General features: G+C 36.9%; 1 protein-coding gene across 1 annotated transcript; it reads left to right on the forward strand.

The window, feature by feature from the left end:
* Window positions 1–606: 606 nt before the first annotated feature.
* On the forward strand, window positions 607–22,070 carry rb1cc1 (RB1-inducible coiled-coil 1). The gene is given in 24 exon segments (XM_048174041.1): window positions 607–948; window positions 2,539–2,670; window positions 3,707–3,833; window positions 5,082–5,237; window positions 5,239–5,253; window positions 5,523–5,725; window positions 6,182–6,620; window positions 6,993–7,163; window positions 7,573–7,757; window positions 7,900–8,086; window positions 8,322–8,403; window positions 8,518–8,582; window positions 8,669–8,772; window positions 10,030–10,156; window positions 10,447–12,368; window positions 15,121–15,298; window positions 16,635–16,743; window positions 16,892–17,174; window positions 18,615–18,666; window positions 18,760–18,807; window positions 19,849–19,907; window positions 19,991–20,118; window positions 20,438–20,508; window positions 20,895–22,070. Coding segments are annotated over 23 exon segments (4,860 nt in total). The 5' UTR covers window positions 607–948; window positions 2,539–2,599; the 3' UTR covers window positions 20,973–22,070.
* Window positions 22,071–23,457: the final 1,387 nt, after the last annotated feature.

Here is a 23,457-nt window from a genome sequence, read left to right on the forward strand (position 1 = left end):
TAATTTGTCATTCTTTAGAAGTAAACGACATAATGAATAGTGTTGGGTAAGTTACTCTAAAAAGTAATAATTACATCTTTTAACTGTGTAATAGATTACTGTAGGATACTAATTACTCTCTCTAAAAAGTATTGCATTACTTATTGCTAATCACATATCAACCAGCTAAACAATACAAGGATAGACATGAAACTGCTCTTTAAATCGTTCAAATAAATCATGAAATTGCATCTAAACTTTTCTTGAAATGATATACTATATAACTGATAGTATTTAAAGGGAGAAGGTTACACTAAAAACATACATTTTAACATTAAATTTTGATGTTAAATCCACTAATGTTTTTTTCTATAGTCTTTAGAGAATTTAATGCAGTTACATCAGAATTAACTGCAATTAAATTACAGTAAAATTAAGAGTAATCCCTCACTTTACGTTTTCAACTAATTGTTCCCACACCTTGTCAGAACATCATAGCAAGAAGCGGCTGATTTCAGATCATATTCCTCGTTACTCTAGCAACAGTAGAACTCATATACCAGGCGTGTAATCTGTTCCCAGATCAGCGCTTTACCGCTGACCGTTGCCCTTCCCAGAATGCACCTCGCTGCGCAGTGACGACAATAACAAAACACAGCAGCAGGAGAAACAGCATTAGCGGATCCTTACACAACCCTGCGAGAGAAAAATCTCGATGACAAAACTCATATCTTATCACTACCCCTCCTAACCTACATGTCTTGAAAAATGAAGCACTTTATCCCATCTCATCCTGGATGAATTTGTGCGTTTTATGGGAATTAAAAATAAAGGCCCGTGTTTGGAGTGATGAGCTTTAGCCTGTTAGCCCGACAGCTTCAACCTCTAGCTGACAGAAACCTCCACATCTCAGCCAAAAACAACATATTAATCTGCTTTAATGCAGAGAATGGACTGAAGACAGCTCAGGTAAGACAATTTGAGACGGATTTAGCTTCTTATATTGCAGGTGTTGAGGTTTAAAATCAAATACCGGATAATTTGAGGCTGTTTGGGTCACTAATATAGGAATTGTGGCACCAAATATAACTAAATAATGTAAACAAAAAACATGTGTATGTTGTCGAATGAGGGTTTAGTCGAGGTTTTGCTGTCATGTATTGTCATATTGATGAGGTTTTGGTGTTTGCTGGTGATATTTGGACATACTGTCACCCTCCCTAAACAGTGACCAGGGCCTTTGAAACCACAAAACAAAAGCTTGAAGCCTTCAGGAGTCTCATATTTGCTTGTTAACAGAGTTTTTTAAAAAGAAACAAACAGTTTTAGGTCATATTTTGGCTCAGGTTTCAACTCCTCGCCGAAGGGGAAAGCTGTCAATCAATATTGACACATAATAAGTTGAAACAAACAGACTAATATAAACCGTGGTCCTCATTATACTTGACCAAAACAATACTGTATGCAGTTTTTAGCTTGTTTACCCCTCATTAAATGGCAGTAGTTACCCATGTGGTCAACGCCAACCATGTGCTATTCCTGGTAGACTCGCCTTATTCCCTGTATCCATAATAACAGTTGTTGTTATAATGCATCCAAACTTTGTAAAGTTTTACACCCATTCATGGGGAATTAAGGCACAAAGGCTCTTTTAGTTTGTGTTGATGGTGTTTACCCACAGGGAACAACATGACTCAGCCTGAATATTTGGGCCACATGGTCATGCTGATCTGTGTGCAGTTTTACATCTCTAACCACATTATAGCTCATGTAATAATCTGAAAAGCTTTCTTTATTGTCACGGCCTAGAATGATGTCCCTGATCACTGTGATTAGCCAGTTATCTAGGGGTTTTCCAGCTTGTTATCTGCTGAAACGGTCATGTAGGGTTAGATATGTCTTGTAGGTTACATGTGCTTGTACAGATTAACTGTCACCCCCCTTTTTGAGCATAGATCTGAACTTAAATGCTTGTATTTCATAAATGCTTTGGGATAGTCAAGGTTAGTCTGCTTCTAAAGAAGATTGCTGAAGTGAAAGCAAGCGTAAAAGAGAAAGTTATAGATGTTTAAGTTTACTGTTAAGCAAATGTATTTAACTAAACATTTTTTATTTTATACATAATATAATAATTTGGACTCTAAATTGCCAAAAAATCAAAGCCATATGTTGTGATCCAAATTTGAAGTTTTTTATCTCAAAAATTGATCCAGCTAAAAGGTTTTAAAGTACAGTTTACATAGTTACACAATGTCCAATTTTACAACGGTTTTCATAGGATGAATTTTGAGTGTTTAAGCTATTTTACGATGATTATTAAATATTTGAAAGTGTGCCAAGTGTCCCGCTACCAGGACACTGACAGTTAACAGGCTATTGGCCTTTTTGTGTGGGAGGTATGACTATTTAAACCTTTTATTAACCTGTTTTTGTTTAAAATTATATGTATTTTTTATGTATTTCAAATTTTAATTGGATTAAAATGTTGTTTTTCATCATCACTTGTAAGTTTGATGTAACTTGACTTGAATTGTGTGCATTTTATTTATTTTCGATCAGACAGCCATAATTGACTAGATGAACAAATCAAGCTGGAGGCAGACTCAGCGGAGAATTCAACATGAAGCTGTATGTGTTTCAAGTCAACAACGGAAGCACATTAACGTTTGACACTGAACTTGCTGTCCAAACGTAAGAGATTTTAATGTTTTTAAGATAAAGTTGATCAGTGAATGGTTAATCCTTGATTTGTTTCCATCTATATGTTTTATGTGAAGTCATTACGTAGTGCTGTTTTACAGAACATATTTTGTGTACAGTAATTGTGTTAGCATATTTAAAGTAATGTTAGCATATTTAAAGGGTTAGTTTACACCCAAAATGAAAAACTTAATTTTGTTCCAAACCTGCAAGACTTTCATTCATCTTCAAAACAAAAATGAAGACATTTTTAATAAAATGTGAGAGATTTCTGTCCCTCCATAGACAGTCTATGCAATTACCACTTTGATGCTTCAAAAAGTTAATAACAAGATCATAAAACAAATCCATATGAGTTGAGCGGTTTAGTCCAGATTCTCTCAAGAGACACGATCGCTTTAAATGATGAACAGATTGAATTTAGCCTTTTATTCACATAGTTTTGTTAGTCTTTCTAAATGTTACTTTGTAATTTCATATTGCATTAACTAATGTAAACATTTGCAACCTTTAATGTTATAGCATATTAGTATTAGAATTCATAAAAATGAATGTTAGCATAGATGGCTAAATGTACTGTTTATTGTTTGTTACCTGTTGCATTAACTAATGTTAACACTTACATCCTTATGGTAACATATTACTGTTTATTTTTGTCTTCAAACATCTTGAAAATAATTTAATGAGTTTGTCTGAATTTACATAAAATGTACATATGTTGATATTTTACATATGAGAAAATGCATTATTTTGAGTAATATACTATGCAAAATATAAAATATTATGTTGATACTTAGAAATGCAAAATACTTTATTTATTGATTGTTTCAGTGTAATTACCTGTATAATTTATGATGGTTAAGGTGCAAATGTAAATTATTATAATATTACATAAATGTTATTGGTTCTTTAAAACAAGTCCAAATTCCATGATCAGTGTTTGCCTGCAGATTTGTATAAATTGAGTCCTGATTTGTTTTACTGGATAACTAAAAGCGTAATGTGTTGTGCTTCATGCTCTTTATAGTGTTTTGGACCTTAAACATGCCATTCAGGCCAAATATAAAATTGCAATCCAGCACCAGGTGCTGGTGGTCAATGGAGGGGAGTGTATGGTGGCAGAGAGGCGTGTGTGTAGTTACAGCGCCGGAACGGTGAGTAACAAGCAAAATCACACACACACACATACACACAAACAAACAGAATTTTTGCTTTTCAACATTTGTTTAGAGGGTAATATTAGTTATTATATATGAATAATATAGTCAAATGCTCAACCGTTGCTACAAATTACACTACTAAACTGTTTGATGCTTTCAAGAACCAAAAATCACAAAGAAGCACCAAAAAAGTTGTACAATATAATTGTATTATTATTATTATTTTAATAGCTTTTAGTACATTTAAAGGGTTAGTTCACCCAAAAATGACAATTATCCCTTGATATACTCACCCTCAAACTATCCTAGGTATATATGACTATCTTCTTTGAGACGAACACAATTGGAGATATATTTAAAAAAATATCCTGGCTCTTCCAAGCTTTATAATGGTTGTGAATGGGGGCCACATTTTGAAGCCCAAAATAAATGCATCCATCCATCCATCATAAAAATAATCCATACGGCTCCAGGGGTTAATAAAGGCCTTCTGAAAGCGAAGCGATGGGGTTTTTGTAAGAAAATATCTATATTTAAAACTTATAAATTAGAATAACTAGCTTCCAGCAGACGACCGCACGCATACTGCGCAGGTAGACTTGCACCATAAGAGTAGCCCGTGACGCGATGTATGATGCAGGATGTAGGAGTAGAGTAAGCTTAGACACCTCTCGCGGTTTAAACAAATAGGGCTGTGCAACAAACTCGAGCTCCTCTTCTCTTATATCGAAATCCTCTGACAAAAGGACTCAAAAAATTCTCATTTTAGACTTCTAATTAGTGACCGGTGTTTCGTCATTACGTCATGCGTCTGGTCAGAGGTTACTCTTCCACCGCAAATCGATTCGTACGACTGTCTGCTGGAAGCTAGTTATTATAGTTAATAAAATTTTAAATATAGATATTTTTCTTAAAAAAAACCCATTGCTTCACCTCAGAAGGCTTTTATTAACCCCCTGGAGCCGTATGGATTACTTTTATGATGGATGTATTAAATCTGGCCCCCCTTTCACAACCATTATAAAGCTTGGAAGATCCAAGATATTTTTTAAATGTATCTCTGATTGTGTTCATCTGAAAGAAGATAGTCATATACACCTAGGATGGCTTGAGGGTGAGTAAATCATGGGATAATTTTAATTTTTGTGTGAGCTATCACTTTAAAATGGCAGTGAAATATTGAGGTTCTTGAAGTAATGTGATGTCTAAACAGTGAATGATTTTTGTCTCTGGCTGCCTCAGGACACCAACCCGATCTTCTTGTTCAACAAAGAGATGATCCTGTGCGACCGAGCGCCAACCATCCCCAAAACGACCTTCTCCATAGAGAATGAGATGGAGCTGAAGGTGGAGGAGTCACTTATGATGCCTGCCGTCTTTCACACCGTCGCCTCCCGCAACTCAACTAGCTGTGGTAGAGGCCAACTTCTGTTCTGACCTAATGACCAACCCGTGTCTTCCTAAGATTTACCCAGTTTTACACATCTATGCTCAACCATCCACACTATGTTACATTTAAGATGTTTATTTAAGATTTAAGCATAACTTTTATTTGAGAGAATAAATGCAAATACAGTCAAAGTAACAAAGCCTTTTTGTAAATGACACAGGCTTGGATGGAAGGGTTTGTTCCATTTGTATGCAAATGACTCTCATAATGCCTGATATTTTGCCCTTTTATAGGAAATGTTTGAGGTTGCCAAGAAGCTTTGCTCGTTCTGTGAGCGTCTGGTCCATGATGAACACCTTCAGCACCAGGGATGGGCGGCCATCATGGCTAACCTGGACGACTGCACCCTGTCCTATCAAAAACTCCTCTTGAAATTCGACACTGCTTACACAAATTACCAACAGGATTTTGAAGACATCAAATTAAAACTCACCAAGTATGTGAATCTTTGACTCCAGCTGCCTTATCTTTCTTTCTTTAAATTATTTTGTTAAAACATCAAACTGTTGTTTTTTTTTTTTTTTTTTTAAACTAAAAAAGTTTGTTTTTATGTCTGCTATACCACCTCTTCAATTCTTACTAGCGAAAAATTGTGTTAGATCTTGTAGCAGAAATACTACAAATTCAAAAGTTTAAGGTCGTAAGTTTTTTTGTTGTTTTTGAAAGAAATGCTTGTCTAGGCTGCATTGATTTGATCAAAAATATCACCACATGATCCTTCAGAAATAATTCTAATTTGCTGATTTGGTGCTTAAGAAACATTTCTTATTATTATCAATATTGACAACAAGTTTAAAAACGCATTTATTTGAGATAAATGTCTTTAATGACAAATTTGATCAATTTTGTGAAGAGAGATGTATAGATCACTAATTCTAATGTCATTCATCAGGCTTGGCACTGCTGTCTCGGTCATGGCGAAGATTCCTCTCCTAGAGTGTTTAACTCGGCACAGCTACAGAGAAAGCTTGGAGAAGTCCTGCTCCCCTCACCCAAGAACCACTGATGAAGAGGACTATAATGAGGACGATGAAGGAGGAGAAACATCCACCCAGTCCGCTATCCTCTGTCCTGCTGACGGCCAGAAGAATCAAAAGACACCTTCGCCGGTCTCTGCTTCAGGAGAAACGTCATCCCAGACGTCCTCCTCTCCTCAGGACAGACTGAAGAGCAGCTGTAGTCTAAAAGCAGCTCTACAGGAAGAGGAGGAGTCTCCAGAGAGGGGAGCCATACCCTCTTTTAATGTCACACTGTTGGATTGGATCAACGTTCAGGACAGACCTAATGATGTGGAGTCGGTAGTGAGGAAGTGTTTTGACTCGATCAACAGGGTGAGTAAAAGATGAGTCATATTGGGAGGGAATGTTTTGGTCAAAACACGAATCAGTCTGTAAACTAGTGCTACCGTGAAGTAACCTGCAACAACCTTTATTGTGTTGTTGAGCAAGCCAGTCATCAGCATTATGATGGTAGAAATGTGTCACCCAATAGATATTTTGCTATACTATTTATATCACATATATTTGCACAGCTGTTAGTGGGCAGAAACGCTTTACATTGCTTACAAAACACAACAAAAACAAAATTAACACTAAAAGTAGTGCATGTCGTCATCATCACGTTTACAAAGCACATGTAATACATGGACTGTTTTACTGTCTATGATCACTCATTTTCGTCTGTTTCATTCTTTATGCTTCCAGCTTGATCCACGAATTATCCAACCCTTTCTAACTGAATGCCGTGAGACGATTACCAAATTGGATAATCAGAACATGAAGGCCATCAAAGGTCTTGAGGACAGATTGTATGCACTTGACCAGATGATAGCAAGCTGTAAAAAGTTGGTTAATGAACAGAAGGAACTTGCTCAGGTAAGCAAATCTCACTTTTATAGTCTATAAAAACAACCTAAAGATGACATATTCTACACATAAGTGCATTTTATTTTTTCCCTGAAGTCCACTTAGGTTTTTTTTTTTTTTATGACCACCCTCTCTCTTTTGCTACTGTAACTTTAAGATGTATATGATTTGTTAACCTTAAAATAGGTTACAAGTTACAATACTTATTCTTTTGTGGGTTTAACTGGCAGGTCTAATATAGTCGGTCCTGCCCCGTCCTTCAATAACAGCTGTATTACTTTTTGACAGATCGACAAAACGATAAACTTATCCACGTTTCGAATCTGTTACAAAGCTGTGCAAAACACTTGAAAGTGCCAGTGTGGATTTTTTTCAGAAAGCTTCTCGTCCTCACATATTCTCCTTTGCCTTCCACTAGGGATTTCTTGCCAATCAGAAGAGGGCTGAAAACCTGAAGGACACCTCGGTGCTGCCTGACCTGTGTCTGAGTCACGCCAACCAGCTGATGATCATGCTGACCAATCACAGGAAGCTACTTGACATCAAGCAGAAGTGTACCACTGCCAAACAGGAGCTCGCCAACAACCTTCAAGTCCGTCTCAAGTAAGAGCAGCATTTTTTCTTCTTCGTGGGCAATACGATTTGTTTTGAATTTGGCCAGAACATGGCAATTTTCAATTTGGTATACTTTTATGACATAAATTGTAAGCATTTCCTAGCTGCACTGTGGTGTCTCCTCCATCAGATGGTGCTGCTACGTGATGCTTCACGCTGATCAGGATGGAGAGAAGCTACAGGCTCTCCTGAGGCTGCTGACGGAGCTGCTGGAGCGCGTACGAGTGGTGGAAGCGCTCAGCACTGTGCCACAGATGTACTGTCTCGCCGTAGTGGAGGTGGTCAGGCGCAAAATGTTCATAGGACACTACAGACAAGTAAGAGTCAGCTACTTTAATTCATATTTTTTAAAAGAAACAGTGGAAAGGATGTTAAATGTGCATGTTTTGTTATAGAGATGAGGTTATAAAAGTGATTTAGCAAAGATATAGAGTGAATAATATGAGCTAATTTAATAATAATGTTTTTTTTTAAGATTTCTGCACATTTGATTGTCATTTTTAACAAAAGTAACAGGGATAGCTGTTAATTTTTTATTATTGTTTCTTTCAGTGGGCCAATGCTCTTGTCAGAGATGGGAAAAACCTCTATGAGGCAGAAAAAGCAAAAAGGGAAACCTTCGGGAAGCTCTTCAGTAAGTCCATTTTAGGTATTTAAATGGCTTCTTTTTAGTTCAAACATTGACATCTGAGTCCACATTAATTGTTTGAGGAGATTGCTTTGAAAACACTGCTTTTGTTTCTCTTAGGGAAATCGTTCCTCAGAAATCGGTTGTTTCGAGGACTGGACTCATGGCCACCCTCTTCGTTTTGCGTGAGACTTTGAAAGCATTTTTATCTTTCAGGATCCCTTCATGGTCTTTTAGCATTAATGAGTATTTTCTTTGTTTTTGTGTTTAGACTCGAAAGCCTCGAAAGTTTGATTTTGAGCTTCCAGATATTTCCCTGAGTGACCTGCAGTATCTCAAGTCCTGTTGTCCTTCCGAGGTTCAGCCTTACCTCAGGTAAACGACTGTATCCGGTCTCGGCCTGCACCATATCTGTTAAACTGATAATAACGACTGTTTTGCTCAAAAATTATATAATCATGATTATTCTAATTTGAAAAATTACAGAGAAATAGAAGTTAGCTTATTGTATAGTATAGTATAATATTATATTTACTTTAATTGCATAATTTTCAAAAGGGGTGATGTAATAAAGGCCGTTTTACATTTTGTGTGTTCTTTACCTAACATCCTACACTTCACCTTATAGGCCTGAGGTGGCCTTCATTTAACCAACTATGACAGCTTAATCAAGAATCAACACAAAAAATTGCATTGATAACAATCGTATTGATGAGAGTAAATTAAACACTACTTACCATTTAATATGACTTCAGGTAATGCAAGGTTTTGGTGAGTGCTTTGTAATTTTTCTTCACATTAGATATTTTAAGAGATGCAATTCAGTTGCAAATGAGACAAACCACAGATCCAGATTACTTCACAAATGCTAATTCATACAGACAGACTGCAAAGAAAGATACGTTTTCTTTTTTTATTTTAGCTAACAGACAGTGGCTATGTAGTTTTAAGAAGCCTCTCTCAAAAGCTAAAACAGTTAAATTCCTAACATTAATTCCAATAATGTTACATTGATACTTTGTATTGTAGCACAGTGCATTTATTCAGTAACCACAATCGCAAACATTATGGTTGAGAATCATGTTTGGATTCATTATAATATATCTTAGAGAAGGTTCGCTTGCAGATTTAGTAGCAGCAAATTGCACACGCAGCCTCGTCACTGTATGACACTTTCGTTCGAGGAGAATTTCACAATGGACATCGCTTAACTCCAACATACTGGGCAGAAAATGTATCCTTTTAAGAAAAAAAAGCTCTGTTAGGGGGATTTAAGCTTGTGACATCAACCCCAAGCAGGAAAGATAGTGGAAGTTTACCAATGCAAGATAACGAAATGTCAAGTGTAAAAAAACCCAAAACATTTAAGGCCAAATAAACAGCATGCCAATATCTTGATGATTATTTTTAATTAATCGAGTGAAGCAGAAATCGGTGTCATGATAAAAAATACGATTAATCGTGCAGCCCACAATACTGATGTCTCTACCGTAACTTCACAACCATATTTGTTTATATATGTCAAATTGCTTTTTTTCCCTGCGTTCCATTGGCCTTTCAATCATGGCTAAAAACTCTTAAATGATGGTCTATGTCAGTTGTTCTTTGTCTGATGCCTGTTTTCTTCATCAGGGTCCCCACATTGTGTGACTTCGAGCCTCTTAACCATCACGTTGAGGTTCTTCATCAGCTGGTTCAGGCTGCGCAGAGTGTGGACGAGATGTCACAAACTATCACAGACCTATTAAATGAACAAAAGGTGCTTTGTGTTCACAATCATTTCATTTTTATTGCTGAAGTGTTTGAAATATTGGATGTTGTACAACTTTAAAGTCAGCATGAAATACAATTTACTGTATCTTTAACCTATAAAATTCTAAATGCATTTTATCGATCTTATTGTGATTCATCCATGCATATTCTTTGTGGTGATGTATGCTGGATTTCTCCTTAACGTAAATACTTAATGTAAAAAATATATATGCAGCTTAATATATTATTGCAATGTGAATTATCATATGATCTTAATGTGTTGCATTGGTCTTGTAGATTTCCTGTAGCCAGAGTGCTCAAAGATCCACTGCATTAACACCCAGATCTGAAAGCACAACTGCAGTCACCTCTACCTCCACCAAAACATTGTCCACTCTCAGTTTAAAAGCACCGGACTGCCAACCCGTGGCGCTTCCTGGTCCCTTGGAGGACCTATCACCCGACAGCATAGATGCCCAGACCTTTGACTTTGAAACCATTGGGCACCCCAATATGGATCCTGTATTACAGCAAGGCTCGTTAGACTTGGACTCGTTGGCAGAAAGTCCCGAGTCAGACTTCATGTCAGCTGTTAATGAGTTTGTTATTGAGGAGACCTTGATGTCACCTAACCCCATCAGTGATCCTACAAGTCCAGAGATGATGGTGGAGTCTCTCTACTCCTCCGTCATAAATGCAATCGATAGCAAGCGTATCCAGGACACTACTACCCTTCAGAAGGAAAACTCAAAGATCGCAGCTCTCAAGCTATCAGCAGACAGGTACCGTTCCGCTGCAGAAGAATCCCAGAACAATTTGAGGAAAGTTAAAGAAGACCTTTACCACTTTCGAGGACTTGTTTTGAAGGAGCAACGAGACTTCGGGTTCTCCCTGAAAACTATGACCATTGAGGTTCGAAACGCTCTCAACAGTGTCAGATACTGTCACGAGGATGAACAACAATCCAATCTCCAGAGTTTGAAGGACGACTATGAAAAACAGATACTTACTCTCACGGAAGAGCTGGAATGCAATAGGAAGATTGTCCGAGACGTCCAGAGAGCAATGCTGGAATTGGAGGGGCTTGTGGAGCGCAAGGAGAAAGAAATATCACAGCTGGAGAGTGAGAGGGAACATTCTATGCAAGAACTGCAAGATCACAAGCAAACTGTGCAGGACCTTGAGAAGAAGATCTTGAAGCAAAGTGAAGAACTGAAAGCTGCTTTGCTGTCCAAGGACGAACTTGCTGGGCAGCTGGATAACCTGCACTTTGAGATCGAGCATGGCCAACAGAAAATCAGACAGGAGATGGAGAATGCAGAGAAGGTGCACCTTCAAGAACTGGAGACACAGTTGAACCAACAACATGAAGCAGAGCTGCAATCTTTCAGATTGGAAAAAGAAAGTGCACTTGAAAAACTTGTCCAGGACAACCTGGTGAAGCTAAGAGATCTGATGGATTCCCATTCTGCCGAACTCAAGGAGCGCGACGGACGCTCGAAAGACTTGGAGGCTCGCATTACAGAACTTGCGGACGCCCGCTGCAAACTGGAAGTCGAGATGGCTCTTAAAGAGGCCGAAATGGAGGACATGAGGCTCCAGTATGAGGAGGCCAAAAGCACCCAAGAAGAGGTTTTGAAATTGGAGTTTACTACCCAAACAACCACCTTGCAGATGCAGATTGACACGTTAAACCAGCAGCTCCAGCAGAAGAACGAAGAGTACGAGGTTGGCCTGGCCGAGCTCCGAGCGCTCATGAGGTTGGAGAAGGACCACTGCATCTCTGAACTCGTCGATCGGCACGAAAAGGAGAGCACCCTGCTCCGCCGCGAATTTTCAGCGCTCAAGCAGAAGTCGCAGGATGCGGAGAAAGACTGCGAGGAACGAGTCCAGAAGATCCAGCGCGATCATGAGGACCAGCTTGCTGCCTTACAGAGGGAAAAGCAGGATGAGCAGAGGGCTTTCCAAGAGAAAGAACAAGACCTAGAGATTGTTATCGGGGACCTGCAGGCGGAAAACTCACTACTGTCGGGAAGACTGGAGCAGGAGAGGGCGGAGGCCCTGCAGAGGGCAGAGATGGAGAAAGAGGAGGCAGTCAAAGCTGCATTACAAGAGGCCTTAAGAGACTTTCAACTCCAGAAAGAGGAGATTGAGACAAGACTGTTAGGACAAATTGAACTACTTGAAAATCAGCTCCAAGACAGACAATCCACTAAAATGTAAGTAAAATCAAAAGCTTCCATCTTGTTCGAAACCGACATTCTCTACGAAGATCATTCTAAGATTCAGTTCACACAGTTAAGATTCAAAGCACAGTTTACTCAAAGGATAGCTGTTATAAATTATAAATGGTGCATAAACACTAGTTATATTGCTCATACATATGTTTAGGGATTTAAGCAAACCGCTGATCTTAAAGGAATAGTTCACCCAAAACTATTTCTTCTAGGGGAACACAAAAGAAGATATTTCTTCTTTTAGTCTTTTTTCCCATACTACGAAAATCAGTGGGGTTCAATGTTTCGGACTCCACTGACTTTCAGTATATGGACAAAAATAGATGAATCATTTTCCAGTTTATCTTCTTTTGTGTTACCCAGAAGAAAGAAATTCATGCAGGTTTGTAACAACATGAAGTTAGGTAAATGATGACTGTTCATTTTTGGATAAATTTACTCATTTAGTAATATTACACTTAGGTGTGCAACCTGTCCTGCTCATTTTGTGCGTCATACAGTCAAACCTCAAATTGTGCGTCTTTTGGTGTAGAGGTATGCTATTAGATTTCTTAAAGTCCCTGTAAAGTCAATTCTGAGAATTCTTTCTAAACACTTTATAAATGTTACAAATGTATTGCTGAAACACATTACAAAGACTGTGAATTGTGTAATGCTTAATTGTGAAGTTAGAGCGTTAAACAGTTTTTCACCAAGTCTCTGCTCAGGATTTTTTGGGCGGAGCTAAAACGGGGGTCTGATGACGCACTTGGACCCCCGAGCATAGCCCCTCCCCAACACTATATAACTGTCGATGACGCACCGAGCGTGGCGCCGCCTCTACAGCGGTTCACTCGCTCATTCTCGAGTGTCATTACAGTTATACAGCCCTTTGCACATTTAGCTAATAATGCCTTCGTCACGCAAATGCATATTACATGGTTGTTATAATGTACAATATGCTCGGTCTCCTTATTTAAATTTCCTAAAACGATGATATGAAGGATTAAAGTGATCGTTCTACTACACCGAATAATTTTACAAACTTTCATCAGACAGCTGGGATTCACAGATAATCCACTGTTTTTGGTGAATGGGGCTGAACAGACCTCGGCCCCCCTCCCGCCTCGGCCTTCCCACCATCCCACCGATAACCGATGATATATGGGGCCGGACAGAGTCTCTCCCGTCCCGGCCTTCATCCTCCCGTCTCGCGGCACCGTCATTTGTCGACTCGACAACAGTCGGCAGTACGTGCCCACCAATGAGTGTATGTTGCCGAGTTTGCTTATGTTATAATTACTAGGTAGTCCACAGTAACTACTAAAATTTGTAACCCTCTAAATGATTCTTTTTATATGCATCAGTATGTTTGACTCAGGCTCAAGTCAGTTGAGACTGCGGCTCTCGCGAGTGGGTGTGGTTTCAGCGCCGACAGCGGACACGCCCCCAGCGTTTGAGAGCAGAGAGCGCTGCCTATTTTTTCGAGATTTTGATAACTTATTTCATTTACTTGCAGATTTTTTTAATCATTCAAATTTGGCTGGGTGGTTAATAACACATTTTTCTGTGGTGTGACAAACTCGAAACACATACTTTAAAATGACTTTACAGGGACTTTAAGCGAAAAGACTTTTGGCTGGTGGATGATAAAATGGACATTTATCTTATCTAAAATAGCCCCTCATTTATCCATTAGCCTTACTTTGAATGAGAAATACATTAGCATTAAAAAGTTTGGGGTTTGTTTTTGAAAGACATCTCTTATGCTGCATTTATTTGATCAAGAATACAATAAAAACTGTGTTGTTATGAATTAATATTACAATTTAAAATAGTGTATGGTGTAAATAGAATAATTCCTGTGATGTAAAGCTGAATTTTCAGCAGTCTTCAGTGTCACATGATCAGAAATCATTCTAATATGTTCTTTTGACAACAGTGTCATTTTCTTGTTGATTTGGTCATGAAGAACTCAATAAATCTTGCACTTTTAAATGAGGAAAGCATCTGTTGAGGACAAATGAAATGACACTAAAACAATGCTGCTCTAGTCCATTCAAATTTAAAGCTTTTACCTCTAACTTTACTGTTAATTAAAAGCAGAAAACACACAGGCGGCAACATGCATTCACTTACTCTTTCTGATTTCATTCACTCTTGTGAATAATTAGCACATCAAAAAGAATGAACAAAAACTGTGAACCGTTTCATTAAAACATTTCTTAAGTAGAAATTAGCAAGAAATATGATAACCCCGTTACATGTGCCAGTAAAATAGGGATTAATTAAAAACAGAAAACAGATTTGTGTTCAAGTCTTATACCAATCCCAGTAAATTGGAGGTTTTTGAATATTTATTTATTTATTCTTGTGACTAATGTTTTACCAACAAGAAACAATTCAGAAAAAGTGGGAATGGCTATAATATAATTGTCTAGGCTAGCAATGAAAGGTTGTTAGTTCAAACCCTGCAAGAAACAAACCATGAACACCTTAAGAGCTCTAGAAAGACACAAAATGTATGCATTTACTTCATTAATACACATGAATGATTGTGAATGATTTTGTCAGTGCACAAGATGCAAAGAAAAAAATGTTCCTTTAAAATGTAACAACTTGCTCTGCTTCTGAATTTGCATTGTGTACATTTTTTAGAAGGAAGCATCAATTGACTTCTTAGTGTAATGAATGCAAAGCCAGGTTGATCTCCTGTATGGTATGGTTGATTCTCATGCCTACTTCTGTGTTTCAGAGTGGCAGCTTCTGTAGAGCAGACAGAGGCTGGTGAGGAGGCCGGCGCTGCATTGTCGCTAGACAGTGGCCAGTGGACTGAGGAGAGGGCATTGCTCTTGACCAAACTAGAGCTTCTGGAACGCACAAAGAATGAGGAGATGCAGAACCTGAAGACCTCACTTATTGCTGAACAGCAGGTTAGCAATAAGAAGAACTGATCTGCAGGAATTTTGCTATTAGCTCCATTTGAATTGAAAGATTACTTTTTTTCATTCAACAAACCAAATTTTGTTGCAACTAAGTTAAGTAAACTCATGTGTTGCTTACTTGACAGTTTTGGCAACAAAAGTAGGCAATTTAAAGGGTTAGTTCACCCAAAAATGAAAAACTTGTCATCAATTGCTAAGTTTCAATGTCGTTGCAAACCCTTAAGACTTTCGTTCATCTTCGAAACACAAATGAAGATATTTTAAATGAAATTTGAGAGATTTGTCCCTTTATTGACAGTCTATGCAACTACAACTTCAAAAAGTTCATAAAGAGACTGTAAAACTAATCCAAATGAATCGAGCGGTTTAGTCCAGATTTTCTGAAGAGGCACAATTGCTTTATAAGATGAACAGATTGAATTTAGGCTTTTATTCACAAATAAACATTGATCAGTGAACATAATCACAAGATCAACCGTATTTTCTTTGACGCGCAAGAACAAACCTCATTGGTTCTTGCGGAAGCACAAGCGTGATGCGTAGCTTGAGAATGAACCTCATTGGTTCTCGCATGTCAATCAAACATGCTTGAGCTTCCGTTTAGCCTAAATTAATTCTGTTTAGCATATAAAGTGATCGAGTCTTGAGTCTTGATTCATATGGATTAGTTTTACAATCTCTTTATGAACTTTTTGAAGTGTCAAATTGATAATTGTGTGTTTCGAAGATGAACGAAAGTCTTACGGGTTTGAAATGACATGAGGCTGAGTAATTAATGCCAGATTTTGAACTAACCCTTTAATTGAATATTAAAAATTAAAATGTAGTTGCAAATTGTGCTGATTTATATGTCATGAAGGCAATGTTAACAAGTTGATATAATAATAATGATATAATTTGATATAATATTTGATATATTTGATAAGTTGATATAATTTCTGGACAAAGTATGTATTTAATATAGCTTTCATGGACTTACATAATTCAGCTGAATTGCATTGAACTTACATAGTAGCTGTATATTTTCCAGCTATTATTAAAAATTATGAACCTAGGCATTTGTTTGCAAAGAGAAAGAGAACTTGAGAACTTTTTTTCCCCCTGACATAAAAAAACATAAATAACATGCATGGAAAATGTATTTTTGTGTTGGGGTCAGTAAAAATTGACAGGACAAAAAAAAAAACTAAACTAAAAAAATCTGAACATCCTGAAAATATTGGTATTGTTGATCCCTGTAACTTTTTTTGAACTAATGTTTTGTCCCTAATATATTTTAAATGTTCCCTAAAATAGCTCGTTTTAATGTGCCGTTCACTCCTAGACGAACTTCAATACTGTTCTGACTCGGGAGAAACTCAAGAAAGAACAAATCATCAATGATCTCACAGAGAAGCTCAAAAACGTGATGCAGCAACAAGAGAAAGATAAAGGTATAAAAACATTTTATATTTATCATATCATTTGGAAGAATTTCCACTTGTTGATTTTCAAAGATCTGTTACCAAACTGCACATTTATTGGTCTCATTGACCATTTCTGTTCTCATGATCGTTGCCCTGTTTTGTTGTTTCCCTGAAGGCCTGATCGAAACACTCTCTGAGGACCGTGCCTCCATCCTTCAAGAGAAGAAACAGATGGAGGAAGAACTCAACCGTCTGCGAAGCACCGTCCTCGTCTCTTCAACTTTCTTTCCTCCCAATCCCATCCCTGTCGTCATGGAGGCTCACGGCGCATGTGGCCCCACCCACACAGAAGTTCTGTCACCGTCCACCCCTGACCCAGAAAGATTGGCATCTATGGCTGCATTCAAGGATGAGGAGAGGGTGGAGTCGGCCGTGGAGGCCAGCATGATGACAGTGCAGTAAGCATCTGTGCTGACGTGCACATGTGACTTATTCATACTATAATAGTAAACCTGAAAAACTGAACTACCACACTTAACTTTAACAAACTGGCTACAACCTCACACAGAGAGTGTATGTCATTAAAATGATCTAGAAGTTGGTTTGAAATGAATCATTTTATACTAGCAGTACAACGGACTGTTGTTCATAGTTATTTTTTACTTTTTTTGGCCTAGCTTCTCACTTAGTGGCATTCATTACTGTAAAACATCAAACCACATCCATGTTCAGTATATAATAAAAATTAGTGCTGTCAAACGATTAATCGTATCCAAAAAAAGTTTGTCTTTACATAATATGTGTGTGTAATGTGTATATTTTATATATATATATATATATATATATATATATATATATATATATATATATATATATATATATATATACACACACACATGTGAATGTTTCTTAAATAAATACACACATATATATATATATATATATATATATATATATATATATATATATATATATATGTGTATGTGTGTGGGTATTTATATATACATAATAAATATACACAGCACACACATATTTTGTAAACACAAACTTATTTGGATGTGATTAATTGTTTGACAGCACTAAAAATGCTAAAAAACACTTAACATTATAAGCTGAGTAAGCTTTAACAGTACACTTGATTTGCATTTTCTTGTAGCAACAAAGTCAAAGTTTTGCTTGGATGCAGTTTGTCACTGTTGAAAAGTTTTAGAATAATTACAAAGAAAGAACAAGTTGATTTTTATTATTTATTTATTTTATTTCCAAAAACACACACGCACACACACACACACACACACACACACACACTAGCTTTACATGTAAAAAAAAAGAAAAAAAAAGAAAAGAGAAAACAAGAAGAAATAATGTTTATTTTCCTCAGTTCATTTGTTCTGTAATGTTGTAATGTCTGTAATATATAAGCGAAGCAAAACAAATTTTATTGTGCTTATATATATTGAAAATACAAATATATATATATAAGTCTGTCTGTACATTTGGTAACAACAGAATGGAGTTTGTCAGATAATCAGGCTATCGGTATATATCACTAACCAAAAAAATTGTTTGAAAACATTCACTTTTCCTTGTGATTTAAAAGTATGCAAGGAGGATAAATTGGTGGAGAGGGGCAAGACCATGTTTTGTAGACCTTGTATTTTTAAAGGAGCAGAATGAATGTATTTGAGGCAGGAAAGCAGAGTAGATCAGATAGAAGAGGAGAGATGTGAGTAGGTGAGGAATCCTTTTTGTGATCAAGAAATGTTTTTTTTTTTTTCTTACCACAGTAACAAAGTTGCCTGCTCTGTAATTTGATTGGCTTTGAGAATAATGTTTACATTTTGCTGAGTTAGTGAACTGTGTAGTTTGTGAAATTTACTTTGTGTATTTTGTTTCAGTGACAACTCTATGCTATCTGAAGAGAAACAGCGCATACTGATTTTGGAAAGGGTAATTCACTTTCACACATTAACTTTGTTGTTTTATTGACATTGTATTTCTCAAATTAATCATTATATGCAATTATTTATTATTGTGTTTCAGACCTTACATATGAAGGAGGAAGAGAACAAAAGACTTAGTCAAAGATTGGTAAATATATTTTAATTTATTTACATGTGAGTGTGTGTGTGTGTTCAGATTTTTGTGCTTGCTTTGGCTCTTATATTTCATCTAAATGTGTTAATTATATGAGAACATCATTTAACATCGTTTAAATTGATCATTTGATTTGTGTCCTTTGTGCTTGATCTCAGTTTATAATTGACCACTTGAACAGTCAATTAAAAGCAGTAATTAGTGATGGTAAATAGAACAATACACACTCAATTAATGCAGGTCCGCGACTGACACAGGAACGTTCGTGTCATTTTGAAGGAAAAAACATAAATACTTTAATAAATAAATTACAAATAAACATCTTTCTTTATATTAGATCTATTTATATCTAACTATAAGCAAACTATTCTGGTATTACTGTATTGTTCATTTACATTGCTGTTGTTACGATAGCAGCAACTCTCACATTATCAGCAGTTAATTAAAACATGAGACTCTTTGATATAATTTAATTACATTTCCCCTGGGACTATTTCTCCAAATAGGTTTAATCTCTTTAGGAAAATTACAATCGCCGTCTTATTGGCCGTGAGACGCATCTTATGAGACACGTAACTCACACTTTAGAGTCCTGACAGCTCGGGGCCGATTCACAAGATGAATTTAGTCTGAAAAGCAGCTCTGAAATGTGCCCGTGTAATTGAGCCGGGTATGAATTTCAGCTCATTTAAGCAAACAAGCTCGAAATTAAACAAATACAGACATGTTTAAATCCCACATCTATATACATTATGGTGCATTTTAAATACTCATTGTTCTCTGTTTCTATTTTGCTATTTAATAGACCGTTCTACTCCTTACCACTAGATGGCATACATACATTTGTTTTAGGCACAAACTCCATTCTTACAAGCACTGGAAGCATTTATGAGATTCAACATTACATTTAACCAAAATTGATTGTTTTGCAATATAATGCATGCAGTTTAAATTTGTGATCGCAGAGAGTGTATGCAACACAAACATTTACTAGTGTAAATATCACCAGAATCATCTAACAATTTTGTTTTACAGATGTCACAGAGTATGTCGTCCGTGTCGTCACGGCACTCAGAGAAAATCGCCATTCGAGAGTAAGCGTTCTTGGATATTAGCCTTAATGATCTGAACTGCTATTTTACCCCTCCACCTCATTTGAAAACCCCTTCTTTTGTAGTTTTCAGGTGGGCGACTTGGTTCTCATAATCCTGGACGAGAGGCACGATAATTACGTTCTCTTTACTGTTGGTCCCACACTTTATTTCCTGCACTCAGAGTCCCTCACTGCACTGGACCTCAAACCAGGTCAGTTACACACACGACTGGAATGCTTAAATATATTCGATTTTACATATTTGAAACATGCATGTTGCTCCAACAAGATACATTATTCTTTCATTCCTTTTCCACTAGTAAGTTTACTTATTTAATTCATATTTATTAATTATGTATCATTGGCATTTGTAGATTGAAATGTTTTTTTAAAAAGTTCCAGTTGAATTTGTTACGTAAATGATGAGATAAAAAGAGGAAGCGTTTTATTCCTGATAGTGTTTTTCTGTAGTATTTTACATAAAGCACCCTTTTATATTGTATATCATCAACATATTTTTTTTTTTTTTAGCGACAGGAGCAACAAGACGCCCGTGGGTTTTAGGAAAAGTCATGGAGAAGGAATATTGCCAAGCTAAAAAGGTAACCAGGATTATTCTTTTATTTATGCAACTGCAAAATGTACAATTTTATTTTATTAATTGTGACTAATTTTGGTAATATTGCACTCTCATAATGTAACATCCTTGATGACAAAATATTAGCCCATTTTTTCTGCTCTAATATTAACTATATTTGAGACGCAAATATTAAAACAATTAAAACATTTGCAGATACTCAGTTTGTTTGTGATTAAGCACATTAGGAAGAGTGCTTGATGATTTAAAATTGGGGTTATCTTGAGCAGAAAACAATGTGTTTTCATAATCTACTGCAGACACCTTTTTATTGAATTATCTATTTATTTATTTAGTGATTTTTCTAATACACACTTTGAACGTGTCTCTTTTGTTATTGTCTGTCTCCAGGCCCAAAACCGGTTCAAAGTTCCTCTCGGCACCAAATTCTACAGAGTAAAGGCCGTGCCATGGAACAAGAAAGTGTAATCGTGTAAAAATTGATCATATTGTAATAATCGCAGTATGTTTTTATTGCTTTTTTTAAGCAAACTCTCGCTCATCCTTGATTGTTTTGTCAACATCAGAAGACAAAACCATTTCCTCCCTTTTTTTTTTTTGCCTCTGTTGCAAACCATTTTATCTCATTTTTTTTTATATGCAGAGGATTTGTAAATGTGGACCAAATGATTCTAACTTTACACGTGTGATGGCTCCAAAACTATCACAAGAAGTCTGTAAAATGAACAAAATGTATTTGGATGTTACATATTAGTTCATTATTAATATTATGGTCGGTGGGGGGGGGGGGGGGGGGGGGAGAGAGCACTATCACAGTCAGCTTATTTACTTCAGAAGGTTATGAAAATATAAATTTATTGTAAATGTTATCAGAGGAATGGTCATGGCATGCATATAGATAATATTTTCTTTAATTTACTTGTCTGGATATGCGTCGTAGTCGGAGGTATCGGTAAAAAACCTGCTGATTGTCACTCGCAGCACAGTACGACCCGCCTGTTTATTATCATGACGTATATTTGGAATACCAGGCCTCGCAATCCTTCAGATGCACTTTCGGAAAAAAGACGATGCTTTCGGCGATTCAAAAGGGAGGCGTTTTGTGCTGTCGAAAACAAGCGTCAAAAGAAAAGCAGCACATATCTTCCCTCTGTTGTAGGATGTTGAAATATAGAAAGTAATATTTCATGTTTGTGAATGTGTGTCTTTATTGAATTTAACGACAACATTGTATATTATTCATCAGATCACACCAGTAACAAAAAAAATGACTGTATTGTAAAAGAATTTAGAATTTTCAAAACAATAAAGGTTTGATCCCAAACTCCTCGCAGTGGATTGCATTACCCACAGCGTCCATTTTGGGACACGTTCTTCGAGAAGTGCAAGTAAAATCAAACACTAGATTGTGTGTCATGGCAAGAATATCACGGGTAGTTTTCTTTTATTTTTATTTTTATTTTTCATTTGCCATACCTCTGGAGCAGAGATGCATGTATATTTAAAGGCTTTTTTTGTTGATCTATTGAATCAAAGTACAATAAAGCTTTGGACTTGATGCTTGAAGACGTTTCCCATCAACATCCGTTTTCCGGTAGTCGTGCATAATGATATTGGTTGTGCATGGTCCTTTTTTGAGTGCAAATAGGGTTTTTCTCGTTCATAGATTATAGACCCAAAAATATGCCCCCAATTCTGTTTCTCCTCCTATGCAAATGCTATGATTGTAAGTACTTGTTTACATAAGTTTTGCAATCATCGCCTATTGATGCTCTTGAGTCATTGGCAACACTTCCAACCGAGCAGAACGGAAGATTTTAAAAGAATTATGCCTCTATTGTGTCAACTAAACTAATGAATAGCAAACAAGCCCATACATGTCAGGAATTAATGGGATCCATTTTATTGCCATTGTCTATCACTTATGTAACATGTTCCGTCTAAAATTAAACCTGAGAGCGAGGTACGTCGGTTGAGGGAATTATTCCCAACTTAGACGTTTTTCTCTTTCAGCTCGGTCCTTGTCTAATGTTGGCTTTTGTGGGGGCATTAGCTACTGTCGTGTGCTAACGTTGGCACGCTCTTGCCTGCAACAGACTTCAAAAGGGCTTCGATAGGGGCCCGGGAACGGTACTACCCTCTTGGAGGAGCACGGCGCACCAACATCACTTTCCCAGTTCACAGCGGGGAGCATAGCAGCTCTCCGCCGAGCCTTCGGTACCATGTGGGCCTAGGGGTGTTTCGGCAATGTTTTGCTTTATTTTCTCCGTTTAGCATAAGTCGGCTGTCACATTTGGATGGCGTTTTCATAAATTGATGGTGTGATTCGTAGTATCTCGGGACAGGCCTGAATGACTAAACGCGAGATGCTGAGGTTGCTGGTGAAGGAGAACCATGTGGAATGGACAGCCTCTCAGTGTAAATGTTTACAGCCCCCTACTGTGGAGCCGGGACATGCTAGGCACGACTAGAGCTCGGCGCTGGTGTGACATCGTTCCAAACGGTGTTTGCTTCACCAAAAAGCTGATAAAATACTGAATTAACAGTCCACTGACAATGTGTGTGGCCTTGAGTCTTTTTTTTTTTATTATTATTATTTTTTTGCCCTTGTTGTCACTTTAGTGGGAAGAGGTAATACTTTTTAAAGGAAAAAAATGAATATGTAAGGAAGTATTTCTGTTAAATTGCACACTAATATGCTTTGGCTCAGGTAACTCAGCTTTATTAATTATAACCTGATTATTTACATAGAATAGAAATAAGGCGCTGAAGTTATAGTCATTTCTGTGTTGGTTTAACATTGGGACATCAACATTCATTTTGATATTTTCAAACCACGATTTGAAATGCTTATAAATCTAATTTCTTTAATATTATCAAACAGTTTGCAATGTTTCAAAGTGAGACCTTTTTTGCTTTATCAGTATTACAAAACACAATACATCCAATCCAT

The sequence above is a fragment of the Megalobrama amblycephala genome, linkage group LG22, assembly GCF_018812025.1.
Source record: "Megalobrama amblycephala isolate DHTTF-2021 linkage group LG22, ASM1881202v1, whole genome shotgun sequence".
NCBI lineage: Eukaryota > Metazoa > Chordata > Actinopteri > Cypriniformes > Xenocyprididae > Megalobrama > Megalobrama amblycephala.